General features: G+C 38.5%; 1 protein-coding gene across 1 annotated transcript in view; it reads left to right on the forward strand.

Moving 5' to 3' along the window:
• SLC15A5 (solute carrier family 15 member 5) overlaps positions 1-22987 on the forward strand; it is a 33374-nt gene extending 10387 nt beyond the window's left edge. The window contains exons 4-9 of the mRNA XM_061466077.1: positions 836-1056; positions 2368-2554; positions 6682-6870; positions 11909-12040; positions 20343-20451; positions 22298-22987. Coding sequence (XP_061322061.1) covers positions 836-1056; positions 2368-2554; positions 6682-6870; positions 11909-12040; positions 20343-20451; positions 22298-22445 — 986 coding nt within the window. The 3' untranslated portion in view covers positions 22446-22987. The remainder of the gene's footprint in view (positions 1-835; positions 1057-2367; positions 2555-6681; positions 6871-11908; positions 12041-20342; positions 20452-22297) is intronic.
• The last annotated feature ends 1627 nt before the right edge of the window (positions 22988-24614 follow it).

Consider the following 24614-nt stretch of genomic DNA (forward strand, 5'->3'; position numbering starts at 1 on the left):
TTTCCATAGAGATAGTAGGGGGACATTTTCACTCTGCAGTCTCAGTTCACCTTAGATTTTTGGAAAGCATTTATTTATAGATATGCAAGTTGTTGTAGTGCTTCAACACTCAGAAAAGCAGAGAAGTGCTGTAATCCTTATTTGCATGGATGGCAATTTACCAAAGGTAAATGAATCTGCATTCCCAAGCCTGAAGCTAATGGTTTTATCCTCATTTTACTTCTATTTCCTCTGAGTCAGAGAACCAAGTTAGCAATTCCTGAACCCAGTAACCAGTGAGCAGGTTTTAATATGCCAAATACTAGATTGGAAATTTCTCCTCTGCTGCAGCATGATACTCGGAAGTCCTGAGATAGTATTTCTGGCTTTGAAATGCATCCATGAAAGTTCTCTTATCCCATCAGCCCTCTTTTGAGCAACTTTTCCTTCTCACTTGACTACTACCCTTTCCCTTGCTGTTGCACTTTAGCAGATATGCAGTACTTCAGTACTGTCTTGAATTGAAAACTAACCTCATTCGGTCAAAAAACTAAGCAAATCAATACTTACCTGCTCAAGCACAGCAACAGACTGTTGTGCTGCGTTAAATAACTAGTAACAAAAGGCATTTTGTTCTGTGGATACTGGGCTAGATTGCTTATGTACAGTTGGGTTGTGAACCGTCTTCCAAAGAAGAATGTTTTGGAACAGATCCAGTCTTTTATTGCTTTCCCCCTCCCCAAAAAGACATAAAAGTGAATATATCAGGTTGTATTTTCCCTCCCAGTGTTTTGTCTTGTTGATTTTATCTGCAAGTAAAAACATTCTGATGTGTAATGTGTTTGATTATTTGCAGACAGTTCCCTGATGACAACTTTTGGGGTAATTGTTAGTGCACTGAAAATGTCCTACGTGCGATACCGCTACTTTAGTGGAGGCGTGACAAACTGGCTAGATCATGCCAAGGAAAACTATGGTGGTCAGTACAGTGAGACTCAGGTGGAAAGCACAAAGTCACTCGCCAGGCTCTTCCCATTGTTTACTTTCCAAATTCTATATAGAATGTGTATAATGCAGGTAGGTACGCAGCTTCTAAACTAAAACCTTGAAATGTACTGTGACATGTTTACTACTATATATCTAGGAATGTATTTTAAACTGTTGCTTTACTAGTGGAACAACCTATGTGATTCTTGCCACTTCTGAGTGGGTACATGTTATAGAAATATAAATGTGTCAGAAAGCTACTTAAGATGACACTTAAGAATCCTTCAGATTATTCTTTTTTTTTTTTGTCTGGATGATGCTGGCTAACCAGGAGTTTGAGGTTACCTTTTGGCAACCGGAATAACAAATTTCTGAGTTAGCTCAGAAATTTATTTTTACTTATTTGTTTTAAAATGCTGCTTAAGGAAATTCTTAAAAATATGTAGCATATACTGTTTTGTTGACACTCCATCTTGCCATCAGCCTACATTCCCATCCGTCTACTTCATTCTTTCTCTGCTTTCCTCCCTGATCCTCCCCAAAAGCACAAAAATCCCAAGTAAACAAAAAAAAAAAAATGCAAAACCCAAACCAACAAGCACACATATATGGCCAAGGCATATGCATTAATCACTTAGATGGAAATGAACCAGATACCATTAATCAGGGTTGTAATAACCAGCAATATATCTAGAAAAGATAAAAGTATTTGCACTGCTGAAAGAGATTACTTTTATTTCTTTGGCAGAATTTCCAGTAAATTTAAGGCTCACTCTTAGACTAGGCGATAGATCAGTATCTTCTTTTTAAAGATTAATAGTATTTTCTCCATATTATTAAGTTAACAGCTTTCAGTGCCTGTGATTCATGTTGATGATATTTTAATTCTTATTAATAAGTCAGTTCTGATTTGCAGTAGGCAGTGGAAAGGCAGAAGGAACCAACAAAATTTGGCTCAATTCTGATCTTTCATGTTCTGTTGCCATTTATTCACCCTTTTAAAATTTATATCTTCTTTCAGAGCTGGAATGTAGGTGAAAAGTATTTTTATTAAGAGCTAACATTTGAGTAATTCTTTGGCACTGAACAGACTTACAGTGAGTAGGGTTGACTATAACCATTGCTGAGGAACCTACATGAGCTCAGTTACTAACTATACATTAATTTTCAGACAGCTATAAGGCAGTAATATTCTACAAAATCATATGTTCTGGGAGTGAACAAGAATGTCACTAAAAGTCTTTTACCATGAATGGCCTTTCCTTTTAGCCAGAAGATATTTGGTTTACTGTGACTTCTTCAGAAGGAAAAAAGTTGGAGAAGTTTCCAAGTATAGTAAAAATCTTACCCATGAAACGTACCTGGTATGCTAATGGAACTGGGTTTTATTCTTCAATACAGATTCCCTCAGGATATTATCTCCAAACCATGAATTCTAACTTACACTTCAGTGGATTTGTCTTGCCAGTTGCAGCAATGAATGTGATAAGCATCGTGCCACTACTGATTCTTGTTCCTATTTTGGAATGCATTAATTCAAATCTCTTTAGTTCCAAGGACACTGGACATTCTCCAACAATTTACATTGGTATGTGAAAAAGACATGTGTTTATACAGTTTTAATAGGTATTCTGTTTTTGAAAGAGAAACTTTAGTAACTGATGATGGTCCTATACAAATATTTCTGACTATAGATGTTAAGATGAACTTGTTTTGGGATGATGCTTAAGGGTGAATATGTGTCAAAGGAATTGCTGAAAAGATGGTCCTGAAAAAAAATCTGCTAGATATCAATAAAAAATGCATAGGTTTTGTGCAGGACAGAGACTGAGTCTCTTCTGACCTATAAAAAATTTTGAGAGACATTCCCAAATAAATAGGATGCATCCTAAGGAGCTGGTGAAAAAAATGGTACTAACCATGTAGGCCTGAGACTTACTCTTACTTGGTTATCTTCCAAGTTTAGCCATTAACTTTTGGAAAGTGAATTTACTTTTAAAGTCTATTTTAGGAATAAAAGAGTCCTTCAGTTAGTTGCTTTCTGATACTGGAGAAATGTTCATTGACCAAAATTGTGAACAAAGGCTTTGTTTTTCTGGTGTTTTTATGTTATAACTGTATCAATGTTGGGACTGCAACTCAGAAGAGAGAAACAGTACTGTCACCAATACAGTTTATTCAAGACTCTGTGGTTGTATCACAAATGAAATTAAAGTATCTACTCTAATTCTGTGTCTACAAGAGGTGTTTAGAACTAGTGAGCAAAAGAAAACATGAAGAAAACTACGTAAAACAAATGGGTATATATCACTGGACTGTTGTTCGTATTGAGAAGGCTGAACATTTCACAGGTGAAAGGTTACTTGGAGAGGTACAACTTTCCTCTCCAGCACTAGAATTTTCATTTGAATATCTAGGATGGAATAATTGGGTGGTTAGTAATTTTATTTATTAAAATCATAAACTGAAACATACCTTATTGTACACTCACTTCAAGTAAAGATGGATCTCCAGATGTGTAGTATTATCTCTTTCTCACAAAAGAGGTACAACATTCTTCTCTGCCGAGTTCTGTTTTCAACAGTAAATGTTGTATACTCAGGCTTGCAGATTAGCACCCATTTCCAAGAAATTCATATCCTAAAGGTGATGATGGCTTTATTAGGGGTTCAGCTGCCTTCCATTGACACTGATGTGTTTTACTTATTCATTTATTTATTATCCGCCAAACCTCTTGCATTCTAGGATCTAGAGGGATCTTCTGAAACCCTCTTTTAATATCAGCTACATTTAATACCACCAGAAAAGCAGCTTCTATTCTGTATTTGCTTAAAAATTTCTGTTTCATAGATACTCTCATTAAGCTTCCTACATTTTTTTTAATCTTCCAGCCTGCATTACAAACCTCAGACAAAAATATTTATAAGCGACTATTTTCTCAGTGTGCTACTATTAATTCAGAGCCCCATGGCAAGCAGCACAGTGAGTACTGACACACACAGAGGTATTAATCTGACTAAATTAGCCTAATTAAAAGTGTTATTAAGTTTTATACAAACCAGATGCCTATAACACAGCAGGTTGCAATTACCCCAGTTTTTAAAATAACATCTGCATTAAAACACAGAAAAAAAACACAGTCAGATAATAACTTTCCTTAAAACCATGGAAGTTTCAAGTTAGTATTAATGTTCTGTCCTGTTATGTTGAACAGCAGTAGAATATATGCAGTGGTTAATTCTTAATAGCTTCATTTATTAAAATAGCCTCCTGTTAGGGATGATAAATTACCTGAGGCATAAAAATACCTGTGAGTACAGGCGATGGCTTGAGATAGCCAAGTATATGACTGCACCTGCAAATATGGTAGACCTCTAAGTGCAAGTATTTTTGCCAACAGTTAATTAGGTTCACAATTATTTTCAGGAACAAAATTGGAAGTATAAATAAGCTGTTGGTGTTAAGCCAGCCTATGACTATATTTTTAATACAAGTCTTGTAAAAGAAATTTAAATATTTTTTTTGAAATCTTCAACATGTTAAGAAAAACAGTTTTCCAAAGGTGACCCATACAGGCAATGTTGAACTGAAATATCTGATTGCTGTATAATAAGGTTCTACATGAAAACTGTAATCTGTTACTATTTCTATGGTTGGTTTATTTGTAAAATAGATATGATCTAAAGAACATGCAAATCTTAATGTGAATTTAGATTGTGTCACAAATATATTGAGTATCTGGACCTCTTTATGAAAAACATTGAATATTTGATAAAGTTAGAGTTTTAGAGGTTTTCCAGTTTCATAGCTGTTTGTGGAGGTTTTGTGTTTTGGTTTGTGTTTTTTGTTGTGGGTTGTTTGGTTTGGTTTTGTGGTGGTGGTTGTTTGGGTAATTTTTTATATGCATTTTATGCTTTAGTCAACGGTATAAAAGATTCAGCAGAGAACTGAAGGAGTGTGTCTGCTGGATAGTTGTCCATCAGCTGAAGACCAGAGGCTCTAGCTGAAGTACCTGGGCTATAGAAGTTCTTGCTCTAATATTCTTAATGCTTGATTATACTGAAATGTCTTATTAGTCTTGTATTTACTCCATCCAAGAGTGATGTGGAGAATAGCTCTCCACACAGTAAACAAAAGCAAGCCTCCAGCCCAGTGTTTGTTTGAGGTGATTTGGGAGTTGATGATGATTATTTCTCCCTAAAGATGATCTAGTTAGAATAGTATTCATTTCAGGAAAGCTTTTTGACCTGTTTTAATCAGGATATGAGATCAGGAATCATAAAGGTCCAAAACAACCTTAGTCTCTAGATAATATAAACAACCTTTTCCTAGAAACAGCCCCAAGTGTTACTAAGAAACCTTGTTCTCCTATAAAAGCAAAGCCTCAGATGGTCATTCAAAACTGCTTGTTTTAAAGAGGACTGAAGGGAGAAGAGGTAGGAGGGAAACCAGGTCTCCAAGGCTCTCAGTTTCTTCCTCTGCCATGTAACATCTTAAAAGAAAGATTACAATTGTTGGGAATTCAGAGGTTACTTTTTCTGAAATCTTTTGGTTTTCAGTAAGGAAAATGGCTTAAAATATAGCACTGTGTAGTAATATTGAGCGGCTTGAGGTTTCTTTAGTACTAACATAATTTTTCACAGGGAGAACTCTTGCTTTGGTATATTACAAGAAGCTCCTTGAGGGCTTTATACCTGGCCTTCATAAGGTGCATTGGCTAGAAAGTGCTGTTGAATTCCCTCCTGTCATCAATTTTCAAGCAATAATTCACTGGTGTTCTTATTAAGCACTAAAGGGCCCTTAGCTTCTAAGCCTCTGGTTAGGCAGGGAGGAGCGTATTTAAAGTTGTGAAAATGCAGGAAGACTGTGCTGATAGAAGGGTATGAGAGTTTGCTGCTGAGAGAATAAACACTGGTACATGCAAAAACATAAGAAAGTTAAGGCCACTTATCTATGTGGGTTTTCTGCCTTTTCTGTCCTGACACCCACAGAGATAATATGTGTTATAAAAATAATATGAAACAAAAGCCTTTGACTGTGTAAATCAATTCTAATAAGCATAGAAACTTCTGGTCATGAAGTGAGAGGCTTTGTAAGTGAGAGGCTTTGTAAGACAAGTGAAAAAACACAGCCCGGGTATTTGAGCCAAAGCTGTCACAAGAAACCAGATTCTCAGACCTGGATTTACATTGCAGTTTAGTAATACTGAGGAATTGCAAACTTAGTCAAAACCAGTGGGAGCTCAAAATGTCAGAAGTATAAATGCTTCAAGTTCAGAAGACTTGAAAACTTTGCTTCATAGGTGTTTTTCTAAGAGACTACAGCCATTTCATTCTGTCAACATCAGGAATATAAAATAATACATTTAAATAGTATCCCCTATGCAATGCATGGTGAAGTGAGTGTATTTAAAATACGTCTGAGTTTATTGGAAGTTTTACTCTTGCATTATGAGGCTACAGGGGGGAAAAGTTTTTCCTCTCATATATTCTGCATCCGTAAACGCTTTCTGTGCTGACCTTGTGCTCCTTTGCCGTGTATTTAGAGTTTGGCTTGCAGTGTAACAAGTACACTTTATCCATGTTTATGTGACCAGAGAGGATGTGTGGGATGGCGTAGCAAGGGGAGGGTTCTTTTGCATGCTTTGCTTTACTCTAAATACATGATGATCCTGTACCTACAGCCTTGGCGAACGCTTCTGTGCTCTTTACCCAGTTGTAGGTCAGTTTTCTGCTGTACTTTCCGTGATGGTTGCTGGCTTCTCTGAAATACACCGAAAGCATTTCCCTCAGGTGGAGCAAACACTTTCTGAGGAGGTTCTTCTGGTCTCCTCCATGCCTTGCTTCCACTTGGCGCCTCAGTACATCCTCCTTGGAGTTGCTGAAGCCTTGGTAACTCCCTCCTGTAAGTAAAATCTAATAGGTTAAAGCAAGAATATTCTGATTTGAAGAGAATTATGTCATCTTCCTAAAAATAATTAGTGGCATCTGATATTTTATCCCTGGCTCTCTTCCATGGGCTTAATGAGTAGATCTGTGCTTTACCTGCTTCAGAGTGGCATAATTTTTCTTGCTGTAATTTTGAGTGAGCAGTGCCATTGTTTCAGCTTAACTGGAAGGTAACACAGCCCACTCAGATCCCTGGGGTGCATAATCTACTGTTTGGCAGGGGGATGATAGGAGTGGTGGGACTCTGGGCTCAGAGGCATGACAGGTCTTGAAGCTGAACCAGCTCCATGTGGGGGCTGGACCAGATGAGCTCCTGAGGTCCCTTCTGACCTAAAGTCTTCTGTGGTGATTTTTTTTGGAGGCAGAACAAATACACACGAGAACTGAGCTGTGGTTATGGTCTATGAACACTTCCTAGGCCACAGTCAAAGCAAGGTGAAGCAATTTAACCTAACTCTTTCCATTTGTGGACCCAGCTAGTAGAATTATTACATGTTTTTGACTGACACAGAGCATATGCAGGTGGGTAACACAATTCAACTGACAAGCTAACCTGCAGAATATTGTAGGCAGATGCAAGATTCTTGTTTGGGCTCTAATTGGGAGTCATGTGAACATGCCTGCACAGAGCATCATGCCTCAGCTTGTGGCATGGAGCCAGAGATAAACACTCCTGTTTTGCAGAGAACAGGCAGAGCTTAGCTCATGCCTGCTATCCATAAATTATGTAGCTACACTTTTGATTGTGAGTCTGAACCTTCTCTTCTTTCCATAGTTTACCTTTCCACATCCATACTGACATTCCTGAGGCTTATTTTGTTCTGAGGAGCACTCAGAGTGCTTACCAGTGTTTTAGCTTGCAGAGCTTGAAAAAAAAAAAGTTAGTATTACAAAAATAATCTAATCAACATTCACTTAAAGAGACACAGGTAAAGTAATTGATGAGCTGATCTCTGCAGGCAATTAATTCTGCAAGTTGAGTGTCTATTGTTCCCATAGAACCCAAGAAATGTTCAGATTTGTATTTAAGAGCAGAAAATAACTTCAGTGTCTTGGCTTCATTCTTACACTCTAAGACTAGTGAGAGCTGTGGGTCATGGTCTGTCACTAAAAAGGTAATTTCCCCTATTTTTAAATACTTAGCACTTTCATAATGCCTCTTCATCCGATAGCTCTCAAGTACTTAACGGAGACAGGTTTCTAGGCAGGTAATTTGGTTTCTAAGTTACAGGCTAAGTGTAACTGAAAACTGTGACCTTCTCTGTTTAGCTTACAAAAAAAAAAGGTTAAGAGGTGGCCTGCTTACAGTCTTCCCATGCAGAAACATGGGAATAATATTGCTGGTAGAATAAGGCTTTTTAAATCTAGCACACTGGGACACAACAGAAGTCCAATGACTGGAAGATGGCATTAGCCTTTAGAGAAGAAATACAGCTTCATCTTGGGGGGGGGGGGTGGTTTTGTTTTGCTTGGGTTTCATTGTTTGGGGGTTTTGTTTGTCTTTTTGGTTTGGTTTTTTGTTTTGGGGGTTTCAATCTTTTTAAAGGATTATGATTAAAATTTCTTAGGAAGAAAAGCTCTCATTTCAATAATGATTAAGCATCTTGCTGAGAGCTGCAGTTAGAAGTACGATTCAAGAATCCAGATGAATGGGACTAAATCTGATTTTGGCGCTTGCATACAGAAAACTGAAGGTAGGTACCTAAAGTAGTAGGTTACTGCTGTAGCTGATAAGGATGCAGGCCTCCGTTTACTTGCCCATACGTAGGTGTCTGGCATGATTTGTCATGGAGTATCTAGGCTATGCATGTAAGGCAAGCAAGCTCTTTAAGGTGCCTGTGGCCTCCAGTTGCTGCTGGAGAAGAGCATGGTTTTCCCATAGGTCTTGCACCTTATCAGACAGCCCAATGCGGATGGCTAGTGCACTACAGCATTTTTGGCATCACTAGGCATCTGTACTCAGACTGCTGGAATGAGCCCTAGGTTTGTACTTCAGTTTCTGCTGTTCAGGAGCAGAACTTCAGTGTACTGCTGTTCAGGAGCCATTCGGTAGATCTCCATGGATGGTAATGACAGCCTAGACATTTAAATAGTTGTTTCACCTTTCCTGGCATTTTACTGCCTTTGTTATGCAGAAGGTCAAATTCAATTATCATAATAATTTACTTGACCTGAAAGTATATGATCCAAGTTGAAGACAGAAATGTTCACACTTGTAATCAGAGGGAAGGGAGGAGATACCTCATTTCAAAATGCTTGATTAGAGGAGCTAGATTTGGCATATTGAACTCTTCATCTTCATTTGAGCTCTGATACTTAAAATTGTGTTTATACAATATATTATCTTGTTGATAGGAGTTTTATATAGTCATCTTCTTCAGGTGGCAGGAGCATCCCTGAGAATAATATCAGCATTTAATGTTTCCCTAGCACTGAGGTAGTCTTTAGAAAATAAGATAAAAACAATGATAATTGCTATCCTCCACAGTGTTAGAATGTTAGACATTACAGGCCTCTGACAACTTAAATTTGTAACCCTTGCTTGGTTTAAACTAGGAAATTACTCTTAAAGCCCAATGATTTAAAAAGCAAAACCAAAAGCTCTGGGAAAAATACCAACACACACACACACAAAATAAAATACCACCACCACCACCACCTCCATCCTGTGAGATAACATTAGCAGACGTTTGCCCCCACAGTGCCTGAGACTGTTGTTGAAGGGAAGCCAGCCTGCTGGCCACAGCAGCTATTACACTGCCAAGTGTCCAAGCTATCCAGTGCACTGGAACTGCTTTGCCCTACAAAGGATTGACAGATTCGCAGTATTTGATCAAGTGCTGCAAGAATACTATCTGCCCATCAACAAGTCATAGAATCATAAAATCATAGAATAGTTAGGGTTGGAAAGGACCTTAATATCATCAAGTTCCAACCCCCCTGCTGTGGGCAGGGACACCTTACAGTAAATCATATCACCCAAGGCCTCATCCAACCTGGTCTTGAGCACTGCCAGGGATGGAGCATTCACAGCCTCACTGGGCAACCCATTCCAGTACCTCACCACCCTAACAGGAAAGAATTTCCTCCTTATATCCAATCTAAACTTCCCCTGTTTAAGTTTTAACCCGTTACCCCTTGTCCTGTCACTACAGTCCCTAATGAAGAGTCCCTCTCCAGCATCCCTATAGGCCCCCTTCAGATACTGGAAGGCTGCTATGAGGTCTCCAAGCAGCCTTCCCTTCTCTAGGCTGAACAGCCCCAACTTCCTGGAGGTGCTCCAGTCCCCTGATCATCCTCGTGGCTCTCCTCTGGACTTGTTCCAACAGTTCCATGTCCTTTTTATGTTGAGGACACCAGAACTGCACACAATACTCCAGGTGAGGTCTCACAAGAGCAGAGCAGAGGGGCAGGATCACCTCCTTCGACCTGCTGGTCACGCTCCTTTTGATGCAGCCCAGGATACGGTTGGCTTTCTGGGCTGTGAGCGCACACTGAAGCCGACTCATGTTCATTTTCTCATCAACCAACACCCCCAAGTCCTTCTCAAAGTCTCAAAACACTTTGAAATGGGAAGTCTCATAACAATCGGGTCTGTTAATTAAAGGATATATTGGGGATCACTTCACCCACCGATTGAAATGCAATAGTCTCTAGAGTGAAATGGAGCAGCTGTTTAATAGTTCACAGCAGCACTGTGAGAGAAGCGAGGAATGGAGTACGCAATTGGAACAGCAGGGGTAATTTAGGTAAGTAGGATGCAATTACCCAGGCTGAATTTGACCAGGATGTATGTTTTGCACCCCTGCTTTTAGAAGGGAGGAATAACTGAAAACTTTTTAGGCTCTTAGTGATTCAAATTAGCTAGGATACTGACCGTACCATGTTTCAGACTGTACTGTTGTACCTACAGATGGTGTCCCAGGCTCACCTGCTTTCCCTTGCCGTTGGGCTTTTGGTTCCTATTGTGAATAAACAAAAACCACTGCCCATGGTATATTTTTTTTCTTTAATATGTTTCCAAAGCTCTCATTTGGGCATCCAAATTAAAAAAGGATGGAAGATAATGATTGCAAAGTTTGATTTGTATTTAGAGGTGCTTCAGGCAACTCAGCATCCAAATAGGATCCTCTGCTGACAAGTTTCTCAAGCTGGAGGTCATTCAAACTCAACAAATAAAGCAGGCTGGGAGACACTGGGGGTTAGAGAACAAGTGTGGGTCAGAGCTGAATGTGTGAAATTAGGAAACATGAGGTTTTGATAGCTGTTCTTTCCGAGTAACTTTTCCAATTATCATAAAGACTTACTGTAACCTAGTTTAGCCAAATTACAGCTGGTGGGATTATTTATAGTCATCCATGCTACAACAGAATGCTACAGCTTCCTCTTGCCACCAAAGCTGTTACTGCTTCTGGCTTAGTCTTCTGGCAAGAAAGTGAAGAACAATACCTTAAAAAAATTGCCAGTAACTCTGTGGGTTGCTCTCTGGGGAAGAGCAGCATTGTTCAGCTTTAAGTTAAAGCCAGGCAGCTGTCCAAGTTAAGGTAGAACCCTAGATTTGGGAAGCATTTACTAGTGGTCATGCTGCATTGGCTCTGGCATAAGAGGTCCTGCTGTCCTGCAGTTAGGAATCACATCTGCTGTCTTCACGCTTGATGACTGTGGTGGTGTTTCTCTTGTCTTGCTGTGCCTAAGGTTTTACAAGGTGAAAGTAATCATCTGGGTGAAAGATCCTTACATACTTGTGGAATATTGATAGTTGTATGTGAGGTGGTTTATTATGGAGATCAATTTAAGCAGTTTAGGTAACCCTTTGTTAATAGGGTACATACTAACATATCTGCCCTTCTGCAGCAAGTACATTCTCTGTAAAATATGGAAAGTTCTTTGGCACTTTGGATTTTTTGTCTTTATCTTTTACCATAATTTACTACTGTTTGTTGGGGTTTTGTTGTTTTTTTTTAACCTATTTCTGTATCTGCTTCTTTTCTAAGGTTCTTTACTTTCATTCTGGCTTGTGCCAGAAAGAATGAGAGGGATTTCCATGCATTTTTTAACTCTCTTTAATGGAGCTGGCTGCTTTATGGGAGCTTTCTTTGTTCAGACAGCCCACGCAGGCTCTCAAGGTAAGAATATGCCCATGACTGGTGTTTCTGAGCAGTTTTCTTAATATTATTGATTTGGAGAATTAGGCAGCAGAATTAAAGGGGGTGCCAAAGTTTTATTGATTTGCTCTCACAATTAAGATGGAATTAAGATAGGAAATAGCCTTCCAGCTGTACTCATCCAATTTTAATGAGTCATCTTAGTTCTGATAGTTGGAGTAATTAGAGGATGGCATCTTGCAGGAAGCCTTCACCTCCAATCTCTATACTTCTGTTCTGGAAGGCAAGAAAATAAATTGTCTAGGAAGCACTTTTTTTATGTTCATGAAGAAGTACGTTCATGTTAGCCATGCTTCCGTGAAAGCCTCTGGCCATGAGAGCAAGATTAGTGCTTCAAAGAGTGGAGGACATGCCTTTCTTTTCGTTCCACAGTGTCATAGGGGAAAGGAGGTTGGGTTGAGTGTTTCAGAGCTGTCTATGGAATTTGTTCTCCTAGAGCTGCTACTTCTCTTGTGCTTTCTTTGCACCTCTCCCTTTGCCCAGCTACTGGAAGAACCAGATTCTGTGACAATGCAGTCTCATTGTGGTTTTATCCTTTTGCAGATGGCTACCACAATTCCTAGAGAACTTTTATTTTCAAAAGGGCGTTATTTCACATTCAGCCTTTTGAGGAATATTTAGGTTAAACCCTGAACTGGAGATTTTTTCTGGGTTGCTGACTTCAAGATAGGCCAAGAGTTTCTTAAAGTCTTTTTTCTTTTGCTGATGAATCTTTGTTCAGTACAAAAAAAGACTTGTTTCATAAGTAAATTTAAAAAGTAAGGCACTGAGGTTCTTGAACTGAAGGACAGGGATCCCATTGTTCACATATTCAGCAATAGTTCCTCTTGCTGAAGAAGTACTTCTAAAAATGCTTTCCATTGATAAGCTTCGTTGTGCTACAGAGAGCTGCTCTTTTATGGAGCACAACTGCTGTCCCTAATGCATGGCATCATTACAGTTACCACGGTTGCAGAATTTTGTTACTGCTCATGGTTAAGTTTTGGGTTCTTCTTTTTCCTACATAAAGAATCATGTAATTTAAAAAATAAGGGGAAGTGAATTTTTTTTGAAAGCATGACAAGAAATTTTGGTCCCTACTTGCAACATCTGAACAAATGAATGGTTCTTTGACATGCATTGCTGGTTTTAAGTTGACAATTCACAGACAGTTTTATTATGAGGTATAAAAGCATCACCTAGAGATGGGTAAAAACCAGGAATTCTTACCCAGATGAATCTAACAAAGAACTTTTAAATACCAAGGCATCCAGTGTGGAGAGCAGACCTTCTTGAATGTCCCGCAGTAAAATAGATGTTATTTTTTCCACTGGATAATAGGGGTTCAATGAAACTAACACTTCAAGAAAGACGGCATTGCTGACTTTTTTGATTCCGCTTTCCTCAAAAGTATGGAAATTATTAATTTTGGTAAAGTTGAAATTGACATATTTTACTGCAATTTAACTTTGGGTATAATTGCATTTTTATAAAATACTTAACCATAATGTCAGCATCAAAACATTTTGCCGATGTTGTGTTACTATATGTGTAATTTATTCCTTTAAGATTATTTTTGTACAAAGCAATAGAGGGAATAAATTTTTGCATTTGGTTTGTAATTTGGTAGGGTTTTGTCTAATTTTAAATTAAGCTGATTTATTCTTTTTCTGTAAGTCTGTATGAAAACATTTAATTGATTCAAAAAGAAAATGTTTATTTCTTGCCAGAAATACTGTTTTATCAGAAGCTTCACATTTTTATCCTGGCTGGGACCAAAAAGACTGAACTCTCCATGTTCTCCACAGACTGCAGTTGTCATGTTCTAACCTCTTTTGCTTAAGATTTTTGAGCAAACTGAATTTTTTTTCTGGCTATAATATTATCCCTTTTATGAAATCGAGTGCCAAACTGCTCTACTTAGCTTTAGAAAAAAAAAGTATAACTTAAGGCTTCATTTGTCAGGCCTGCTCTTCCTATAGATGGAATTGGCCGTGCCATTGTCCTGAGCAAAAGTCACTCTGAAATTTCCAAGGGATTCAGTGGCAGTGTGTAGTCAGGTTAAGGTGCTGTAATTGAACCAAATAAGCCCCTAAATAGGAGAAGTTTTCTACAAACCTTGAAAAACTTTAGAGAAAATACAGTGAAAAATGTTCAATATTTGCTCTGTTGCTCTAGTTAGAAGCATTAGAGATTATTTTCCCTATTAGTATGTAAACAACATATTATTGGGCTCTCACATTTTATTTCTAAAAATAAGTGGAATCTCACTGGGTATCTCCTTCCCACTGTTCCCTGCGTGGATGGGATTAATTATTCCAAGTGACCACAACTCATGGAATTCACAGCTTGTAAATAATGGAGATATTCCTGTTTCTTAGAATCAAAGAATGGTTTGGGTTGGAAGGGACCTTAAATATCATCTAGTTCCAACCCCCCTGTCGTAGGCAGGGACACTCTCCACTATACCAGGTTTCTCAAATCCCCATCCAACCTGGCATTCTGTTGTGTTACAACACTTCTGACTGAAGATTTGAAGTAGTACTCTACTCATCCCAGCTAGACTTTTGTCTCTCTGACTTGTAAATCGAAGTAAGCATGGGATCAGACTTCTGGAGCTGGTTATAGACTATAACAAAACCCAAAGGGGCATTTAGGCTTGGTTTTGGTTTTCTCCTAGTTTGACAGGAAATGTTATATCCAAAATTATTTTCTTCCATCTGTACTTTTCCAGACTCTTCCATTGTGCTTCATAACAGTGTTCTTTGATGCTTGTGATGCAAAGCTTAAGATCAGCAAAATAACTATTTGTTAATTTATAAAACCTAATGGTCACCTATTGAACATTCTAAAGATGACAGTGCTTCAGCAAATAAAATTGTGAGCTGCCTTAGAATTTGGTCAAATTAAAGTCAAATGACACAAATTAAGCTCTCATTACATTTGATTTTTTTTTTTTTTTTTTTTCCCAACTCTGTTTAAAGAGCTTGTAAGGCACTCGGTACCTGGACAATTTATAGAATTATTTCTTCCCCTCCTCTCTCCTCCAAAAAAAGCTGAACTAATATATTTATATTGAAAAAAAAAAAAAGTTCTTTCTCTTTTGCTGAAAGATAATGATTGTGTTTATGTAAGGTTTTGTAAGGTTTAACAAGGCTCAGTGTGCAGCTCTTAGGCTATGGGTGCTTTTGACTTGTCCCATGGTTCTCATTTCACTAAAACCTGAGCCAAGACTATTTCTGGTTCTCCCATCTCTAAGCAATGAGACCACGTTTTTCCATGAAACAATTCAGGATACAGTGAAGTCGATCCTCCAGTGTGTATTTTGAAGTGCTGAGGCACAGAGGGTGTTGACAAAATTTAAACATTTTAATATCCTATTTCATGTCACCAGTTTAGAATTTTATTTGGGTTTTTATTGGCAAAGTTGATCAGATATCAGTCACAGTCAAAGCTGCATTAATCATTTTTAACACATCTATGGAGGATGGTGTGAATATGATAAAATAAGACTTTTTTAAAAAAATCTGACGAGTGCAAACAGATGACGGGTGACAGTGATATTTTCAGTACAAGCTGGGAAACTGCTTTCTTTTGGATCTTTTACTTCTCCTAACATTTTAATGGAAGAAGATGCAAGACAAAACCTGTCCTCCTATGCCAATCATTTGAGAATACATTTCTCTAAAAATATTAATGTAAATATGTAAGAAAGACAAGGGCAAAAGAAAAGGTCAGAGGAAGGAAAGTGCCCCAGACACAACTTTACCTGCTTGTATTCAGAGAACTGGGGTTGGTTTTGTGGGTTTTCTTTTGGTTTTGCCTTTTTCATTTTAATTTTTTTTCCCTCTAGTTTGGAGCCTTGTGTGATTCTAAATACCAAATATGATAAAGCTAGAGGATATTTCTTGCAGTCCAGATGGTGGTGTCCACTGGTGCCTATTTAGCTAATAAGGATTAGAGGCAGACTGAGGCTTTAATTTCGCTATGATTAAGCACTAAATATATGAGCACTAACTTGATGAACTTATGGAAGGCAATGCAGTCCATTCAGAAGTTATGAATTAAATTTTTCTATAATCATAGTCTGGGTTGCAGAATACCTCTAAAAATATTGGAATCTAATTTCTGGCATGTGACTGGTTTGCTTTGTCTTCTGTTTTCCCAATACTAAAATACAGTGGAGGTGTTCAGTAAACAAATTGCCTTCCTGTGCAACTTTGGGCTTTTTTGTGAATCCCTTGAGAGCTCCAAGGGAGCCATCAATAGTAGCAGACACCTTAGAATCATAGAAGCAATTAAGTTAGAAAAGACCTTTAAGATCATCAAGTCCAACCATTACTCCACATCTGCGAAGTCCACTGCTAAACCACATCACTTTTGTACACTAGTATTTCTCAGAGACTGGCTTACGGCCTTTTCCACTTCTTCCGTGATGGCTAATATTGCCAGCAGTTTGCCACTGTCATCATCCACAAGAAGCAGCCCAGGAAAGTGGGTATTTGTCTGTGTCCTAATTCATGCTTTGCCTGCTTTTTTGCTTGTGTTGGTAGGATCAGGTGTGTTCTCTTGGTGTTGTATAATATTCCCTCTTCTTATACTACCTGAGGTTTTTTGAAGCAAAACCGATAGGATTGGAAAATGTTAGTGAAAGTTTTCCAGGTGCTTTATTTCAACAACATACAGTATAGCAGTCTTGAGGAATTGACTGCCTAGACGTAATCTTCTAATTTGTTCTAAATTTGCCACAAAATGCATAACGGATTCACCTCTAACCAATAAGAAAAGGCTCTTTAAAATATGCACAGCTAAAGGAAACTTATGATTCTCTGCAGTGATTCATGCTACAAAGTATTTCCATTGTTGGAATAAAAATGGAAATCAGGAGCTTGTTGTAGAAAGTTAATTCCCAGTGAGCAATTATCTATGTGACAAACCAACCTTGTAATTGGCACTTCTGTTGGCAATCTCCATAGAAAAGTAAAGGATTGACAGAACCCAAAGGCAGTGTCTTTTGGGGGAAGATGAATTGTTAGCATATTGTGCGCTGATTCAAGGATGAGAAAGTGCTGGCCACTTCAAACAGAGTAGTACTCCAGCAAAAACACACTCATTACCAGTAAGTTCCTGACATTAATGGCTAAGGGTAAAATCCTAAAAATATGAACCCCAAACACAGTCAGTGGAGAGTGCTGGAGTGTGCAGGCAGCTTGTGGAAGGTGTTAGTCAGGTAAAGGGTGAAAGCACCTAAAGCAAGTTTTGCTGCCTGAAACACATGATTGATGTTTCAACAGCCATGACTGCGCTCCCAAGGCTTCCTGCCAGCAGAGGATTCTCGGTGCGGTGAGCGTAAGCAGAAGTAAATGTAGTCCAGGTTTATCCCCTCTCATGGAAAACCAAATTCCATTTAAAAAGAAGAGGAAAAACAAAAATGAGAAATAAATATTTTTGGCTGAAAATAGGAAATGGTTACATTAATCTTTGCTGTATCCACTGATGAAAATGCATATTGGCAGTAGGATTATAGTCTGGATATCTCTAGGACTGCCCCCACCCTTGTCTCTCTGTAGAGAAAGGCACCCCTGACAAACACTCTTGCCCCTTACTGAAAGGAAGAGAAAGACAGGCTCCTACCTCTTGCTTTGGATAGACCAGTAAACTAGAAAGAGAGCACACACACTACAGGAGTTGGAGTCTTACCATGCCCAGTCTAATTTTGGCCCTGCCTATGCTACTGCTCATTTATAATACATGACTTTCCAAAGGTTTTGTGTCATTATCTTGGCCTTGCTGTTTAAATACTGGCAATTACTAAAAGAAGAATTGAGGAGACTGAGCAGTGGTCTTTGACGCAAGCCAAGGAGGAGACTAGTGGTGAAGTGCGGGCTAAACCCTGATCTGCTCTCCAGGCAGCCCTCCTACCTTGCTAAAACCAAACATTCCGACTTCCAGCACTTCAATACGGTGCTTTGACAGCACTAAGACAGTTTCAAAGGTCCAGTTTACTCTGCTCTCTTAGAACGTGATAATTTTTCTTCTTTTTTTCCTTTTTTTTTCTTTTTAATATTTCTCAGCACTGTTTTTCAGTACATAATTTTTGTTCAGGTTCCATTGTAAATGCTGTTCCATTAGGAAGTTCCTGCTGCTCATATAGCTAGCCTAGCATACGTGAATAACCTAGCAGACAGTGTGAACTCTGCTTTGACAAGCTGTAGATCTGAACTCCGTTGCATGCTTTCTCTTTCATCAGATACGCACACTCTCCCCGTGACTTCTATTGGCCACTGGGGGATGTGAAATGAAAAACTGCCTGATTGTGAATTATGACAGTAAAAGTTTATAAGCTACTAAAATGAAGTTATAGCACCTAGGAGCTCAGTCAACTGACAATGTTAAATGATACAGTTTAGAATTCGCTCTGAGATAATGCTGCAAAAGGAATCATACATGCAGAGGTGAGGTGGTGCCGCTCTGTGACAGGCAGAAAGGTAACCTGGCACGGAGCAAACTGTGGAGGAGTTAGGGAAAACTGCTATGATGATGGCAGTTGTCCTCTGTTAATCTGGGGACTGTTAAAGTTAACTGCTTTGGAAAGAAATGTGTTTACATCTCTAAGAAGATGTGGAGGAAAGAGAAAAATGTAAATATATGGGGGGGAGGGGTATGTGTGTAATCCTGTGGCTGGTGGCTCTCCTGGGCTATGAAGCAGCTCTCTCTCTCCAAATAGAAAATTTGAACAAACTAAGAATAGCATTGGGTAGCTAAAGATGGCATTAGTGGCCAAAAGATCAGTTAAAGCTATCAAGTTTGTAAAGCACAACAATGGCAAAGAAGGCTGTTTTTCTTCCTCTCCCTTTTAGGTTGTTCAAGAGGTGAATAACCACTCTGTTCAGATGGGTAGGATTTGATACCAGGCTTCTAAGGAGCAAAGAGAGGCTACATTGATGCTGGTGTTTTAGTTCAGGTCAAGAGTGTGCTTTTTGACCTGAACCTCCTGATCTCTGATTTGCATCACAGAATGATCTTGGAGAACAAAAAACTTCATTCTTTAGGATGGAACTAAACCAAAAAAATGCTTGTGCCTGATGTGTTCCAGCTGTTAGTGGGAACTGATCTGATGTGACCCCCTACCTGAGCTGTGTATAGTGTGCACATCACGTTCTCAGCACCAGCTGTTTCATGCTCTGTATTTGCTCCTACTACACTTCACTACTTGCTAATGAAGACAGTCTCTTTCTTCTTCAAAGCAATAATTATTCTGTATTCCCCAATAACGTAAAAGGATGTTACAGCACTGTAAAGCTCTCTCAATTTCTGTACCTACTGTAACTTCTTTTTCACCTTGGTTTTATGTTTTTGCTGTAGTTGATTATGGTACTTCAGGTACTGATTTTCTTCAAAGGCAGACTGGCTGGGCTGGCGTTCTCTTCAACCATCTTCATTTCCACAGTTATTTCACCAGCTGAGCTTGTTTTCAGACTGGTTGCAATGGACAACATTGAAAGCAGTACATTTACAAACTAAAGCCTGTGAGAACAGAAGCAGGGAAGACTGGGTGTATGTAGGTGGTACTGTCCTCTGCTGAATGGAGTTTAAGCTGCCAAAATGTCCCAGACACTATTGCCATAAGCCTTGGTAGAAAAAAGTTTGGTTTGTGCAATTAAATGCTCTGTGCTGGACAAGGACATGTTGCAGACTTACAGCTAAAGGCAGCTGTAAAAAAAGGTAAAGTAAAATGTCAGGTAGAATCTTGATAATGGAGCACCATCCAAGGCACTGAACAAATGCCCTTTATGCATTCTTTTTAGTTTTGTTTTTGGGTTTGTTTCCTTCCACGCACACCCTTTAGAAGGGCCTGTGAAAAGCATGAAGGATGTGAATAAGGATTTCTACAGACCACTTTAGCTCTTCCTAAAATTTTCATATTTGGCATTCATTTAGCTATATGCACAGGATTATATAGAGGGAAAATAGCCCACTCATTACAGAAGCAGCTGTGCAGAGTTAGGTTATCCAGTACACTTCAGATTCGATGAAAGTTCTTTAGTTTCTCTAGATCTCTATTGCCTGTCTGCAAAACAGGAGCAAAGTATTCAAAAAAAAAAAAAAAAAAAAAAGATGCTGTGAGAATGAAGCCTGTGTAAATAGCTACATGGGGGGGGGGGGGGGGGGTCAAGGCACCTGCTGTGATTATGTCTTACACAAAGTTATCTTTATGTCTTTCACATGAACCATGTCTGATTCTGCAAGGTAAACTAATTCTACTTCACGTCTGCTTTGCCAGGCAACTGGTTTCCACACTTGCTGCATGAAGGTAAATTGGAGAGATTCTTCTTCTTCTTGGCTTCTCTAATGATGGTGAACACCCTGGGTTTCTGGACCATCGCACACAGGTATGTGTGAGAAAAAGAAAGCTTGATGTTTCCTTTGTAGATATGGATAAAAATTCTTGCAAAACCTGTAAACTAATGTGTAACAGAATTGGTAGTGATAGATCATATGTTATCATTCAGACTTCAGTATTTCTGATCTGCCTTGAGGAGAGAGATTTCACAGTAGCAATTCTGTAGTAAGGTAAAAAAAATGTAATCAACCTTAAGTATTTAAGGGGTTTTATTAATAAGAAAATGTCTTGAAGAAAGAAGAATGTCCAGTTCTTCAGAGAAGGATTTAAATATGTTGGCATGCAGTTAAGCTGACAACACCAAGACAGCTTGATCATGGGACTGACCTCCACTGCACTTCGCTTTGTACCAATATATAGCAAGCATTGTTGTCTTGGCAAGCTTGCACCTTTAGTGTAGGACATTAGGCAAAGGGGGTTGCAAGAAAAGAGCAGACTGTTACTGGTTAATGCTGTATACAGTGGTTTCAACATAATAACCCTGATATATTTACTTATAATCCCCTGGACAATGAGATAAAAGGAACTTTTACTGGAGACAATGGAATTGCTCTGTTAGCCCACACACAGGAATCAGTTTTATGCCACCTAGGCACCTACAGAGCCTAGGTTTTATACCTGGGTATTGCCTATAAAATGCAAGGAACTCACAACTGCAGTCCGCTTTTACATCCAGGGTGGTTTGAAAGTTGGCCTGCCTCCTGTATTCTGGAATGTTTAATCACAGTTAATTTCCCATTGTCAGGGTCATGAGTAATACTCGTAGTCAAGAACAGGGAGGGAAACAACCTGTGTCACCATGAGTGGAAAGGGTCATGCATGAGTGGCATTCTCTCTTAGACATCGGGATTTCTGAAGGAAATCCTTCAGAAACCTTGGTGAAGTGTAGGGATTTGATAATGACAACAATAGATTTCCAAGGGCAGTGTACTTCCAGAACTCTTGAGAAAAATACTGCTTTTTCTGTTACAATAGCACTAACTGCAGCAGCAGCAAAGATTACCGTAGTGTCTTGTCAATCTTTCAGTGCAACCTAAGACACAAGTGGCCATTTATTCCTGTGGCTAGCTCTTGATTCTCTTCTTTTACATATGACCTGAGTTATGACTAGAGATGTTTCCCCTGTATGTACTTTGTCTTCCTCTTGTAAAATAGGATTTTATTCTTCTGTAAAATGAAATTTTCAATTGTGACATTAACTGCTGATAATTAAAAGGTCTTGATTGTCAAAAAGTGGCTATAAAATTTATTGAGTGCAACACAATTTTGAAAAAATAACATGTTTTTGAGGAAATCTTTGACATAAAAAAAAGATTTCTAAAATTGTATTTCAATTTTTTATCTCACTTCAAAATCAAGGTGTACGCCACTTTTCAATAAGGCAATCAAAACCTACATGAAATACATTTTTTCAGATCAAATGTAATTCTTTAATTTTCTGCTGGATAAGAATTCTCCCAGAGGGTAGAAAAAGGGTGAGAGATATTCAGATAAACACTGATTTAGTGGTGGGGGAAATCAGGCTTTAAAACTCTGAATTAGAAAAAAAAATACACTAGAATTTGTCTGAGGGGAAAATAGCATGTTTCTTTTTTAAATTTGTTAAAATGACACAGCACAGCTGTTATTGATACTTGCATCCCATTTGGCGTATTTCATCCTGAGGTTCTGAAAGGTTCTAGGAAAACATATATGACTACCCAATTCTTTGGCTGCTTAGAAGTTCAGAACTCAGAAGGCACTGTAACTTTCAAATTACCTAATAAACAATAAGTGCAACTAATACCAGAAAGGATCATTATTTTAGTATTTTCTTTCTCTATCCTCCTCCTCAGATACAACAATCTGAATCAGAAATACACCAGTGAATTCAGAGCAAGTCTTCCTGAAGAAAAACTTTTGAAGGGTGGAAAAGGCATCAAGCATTATGGTAGTGTCCTGGAAAGATCTCCCATTTTGCCTCCTATGGAGAAAACCTTATAAAATTTCACCCTTGTTTGACTAAATTTTGATTATGCTCTCAAGCAGCTTTCTAATGGTAAATTACCTAGCGTACTTAAAGTGGTACTGGCAATGTATTTATTAATTATCTTAGGAAAATAATGTTATTTTTAAGTTTACAAAATAACAGTCATCGTGGGATTTGGCTTTGTAGAATGCTTGCACAGTTATAATGCACATTGAGGGCAAAGAGAGCTCACTGCTTGGCATGGTTGATGGATAGAGGCTTTTAATATCTCTAGGGAAATAGACAGGTATCCACATGTATTTGTACTTAGTAATGCTTCAGAATTAACTCAGATACACATTAATTTAGTAAATTACTTTGTGACAGTGTAACTTAAAAATATTTTTGGAGTCTGGTATTGCTTGGTTGATATTTTAAAAGATTTTTGTGATATTCTAGTCTTTTCTACTTATCCGCTACACAGCCTCCAGCAAGTTGCTTCTTTACTTTAGTTTCCCTGTCAGTAAAATGGATGGAGCTGTACTAACCTTCTTTGCAAAACTGCTTTGAGATCTACCAAAAATATGTTACAAAGTACATATTGGTATTAAGTCCATAAAGTATGTCATGAAACATTTATGCTGGGGTATCTAGTCTTTTATTTGCAGAAGCGCAGTGAGATGTGTCATTCCTAAAGATTACTTGCAGAAAATTGTGAATAGAACAACTGGATATTAGAATTTATTTACATCAAACTTACTAACTGTAGCCCGCCTGAAGGGGGTAAAGACAATTAGGAAAAAAAGACTAGGGAAAGTAGATGCAGCTGGAAAAAGGGGGAAAAATATTAGTAAAACGCATTCCACTTTAAAGAACTAAGCAGTGTTAAACACTCCCCAAATTGGCTCACTTAAATATTGCAAGTTATACTAATCTAACACTTAACTTTTTTTTTTAAAGTGGTATTAATAAAAAGAGTGAGGATACAAGTGGGGTTTCTATGTGCTGAAGAAACATATTGAACCCCAAAACTAAAGGAGCACCGTGATACCAAGATGTTTATATTGGAAGTCTCAGTCAAGCCAGAACGCTTGCTAGATATGAGCAATGCTCTATCACAAGAGAAAATACATTAAAGGAATATAATGCACTGAAGTGACACAGGGTAGTTTGTGAGCTGAAACTATGAAAGAGCTGGTACCGGAAATCATTTCTCCCCCATTAACCATATTTAATGCTGTGTGTTTGGGTTGGGAGTTGCAGGAAGGGAAGCAAAACATAGTAAATACATCTAAGAAGTAGAAAGGAAGGCAGTCAGGAGCCGTTAGTTTGATTTCACTAGTATTTAATGTTGGGGGTTTTGTTTTGTTTGTATTTTGTTTGGGGTTTTAATTTAAAAAGAATATTTAAATTCATGAGATAAAAGGAATATTGAATAAAATGCCACACAGATGTATCAAAGGTAGATTTGCCAGACCCTCTTAATGTTGTTGTGTAATAAGAACTCATTTTCTAAACAAAACATAGTTGATCTGCCTTAACTTCAGTAAAGCATTTGACATATGTCCCATGAGAAATAACTTGTGAAGATGAAGACCCAGGGTCAGCAGAAGAGCTACAAGGTGGCTGAGGGACCTGTTGCCCTGAGGGCAACAGGTATTGTAGAAAGCAGAGGTAGCCACCTGGAAGCAAATTTTTTTTTGTGGATCTTCTTTAATATATTCCTCAGTGGTAAAAAAGATTATGATCCAAGGATGCACTGGTGGAGATGGAAGAAGTAAATAGATCTTCATATAAGTTCATCTGAAACTGTTGTCTGTGTCAAAGATACGCTTTCTGACTAATGTGGGATGTGATGCCTTGATGGAAGAGTTGAGCGTACAGCTCTGTGTTCACCCTGTAACAAGTGATGATTTCGGTCTGCTTGCCTTGCCCTGGTTCTTGCCCTGCCAGCAAGAGACAGCCTCTTTCTCCAAAAATGACTGCATAAGCTGCGCTGGGGCTGTGACAGGGAGAGGCAGCGAAAAGCTGAAGGACCTAGTCTCCAAGGGCACCGGAGAGTGGGAGGCAGACTAATTTCCACATATTTGAGTAGATCTGTCAATCCCACCTGACAGTTATCTGCTTGTAAGGTATTATTCTCTAAATGCTATTTGTATTGCAATAAACCTAGCTTTAACTGTGGAAACTTCTAGTTTCTTTCC

Source organism: Pezoporus flaviventris, unplaced genomic scaffold (assembly GCF_033815535.1).
Source record: "Pezoporus flaviventris isolate CSIRO_AGI_PZ_B2104156 unplaced genomic scaffold, CSIRO_AGI_Pfla_v1 ptg000002l, whole genome shotgun sequence".
NCBI lineage: Eukaryota > Metazoa > Chordata > Aves > Psittaciformes > Psittacidae > Pezoporus > Pezoporus flaviventris.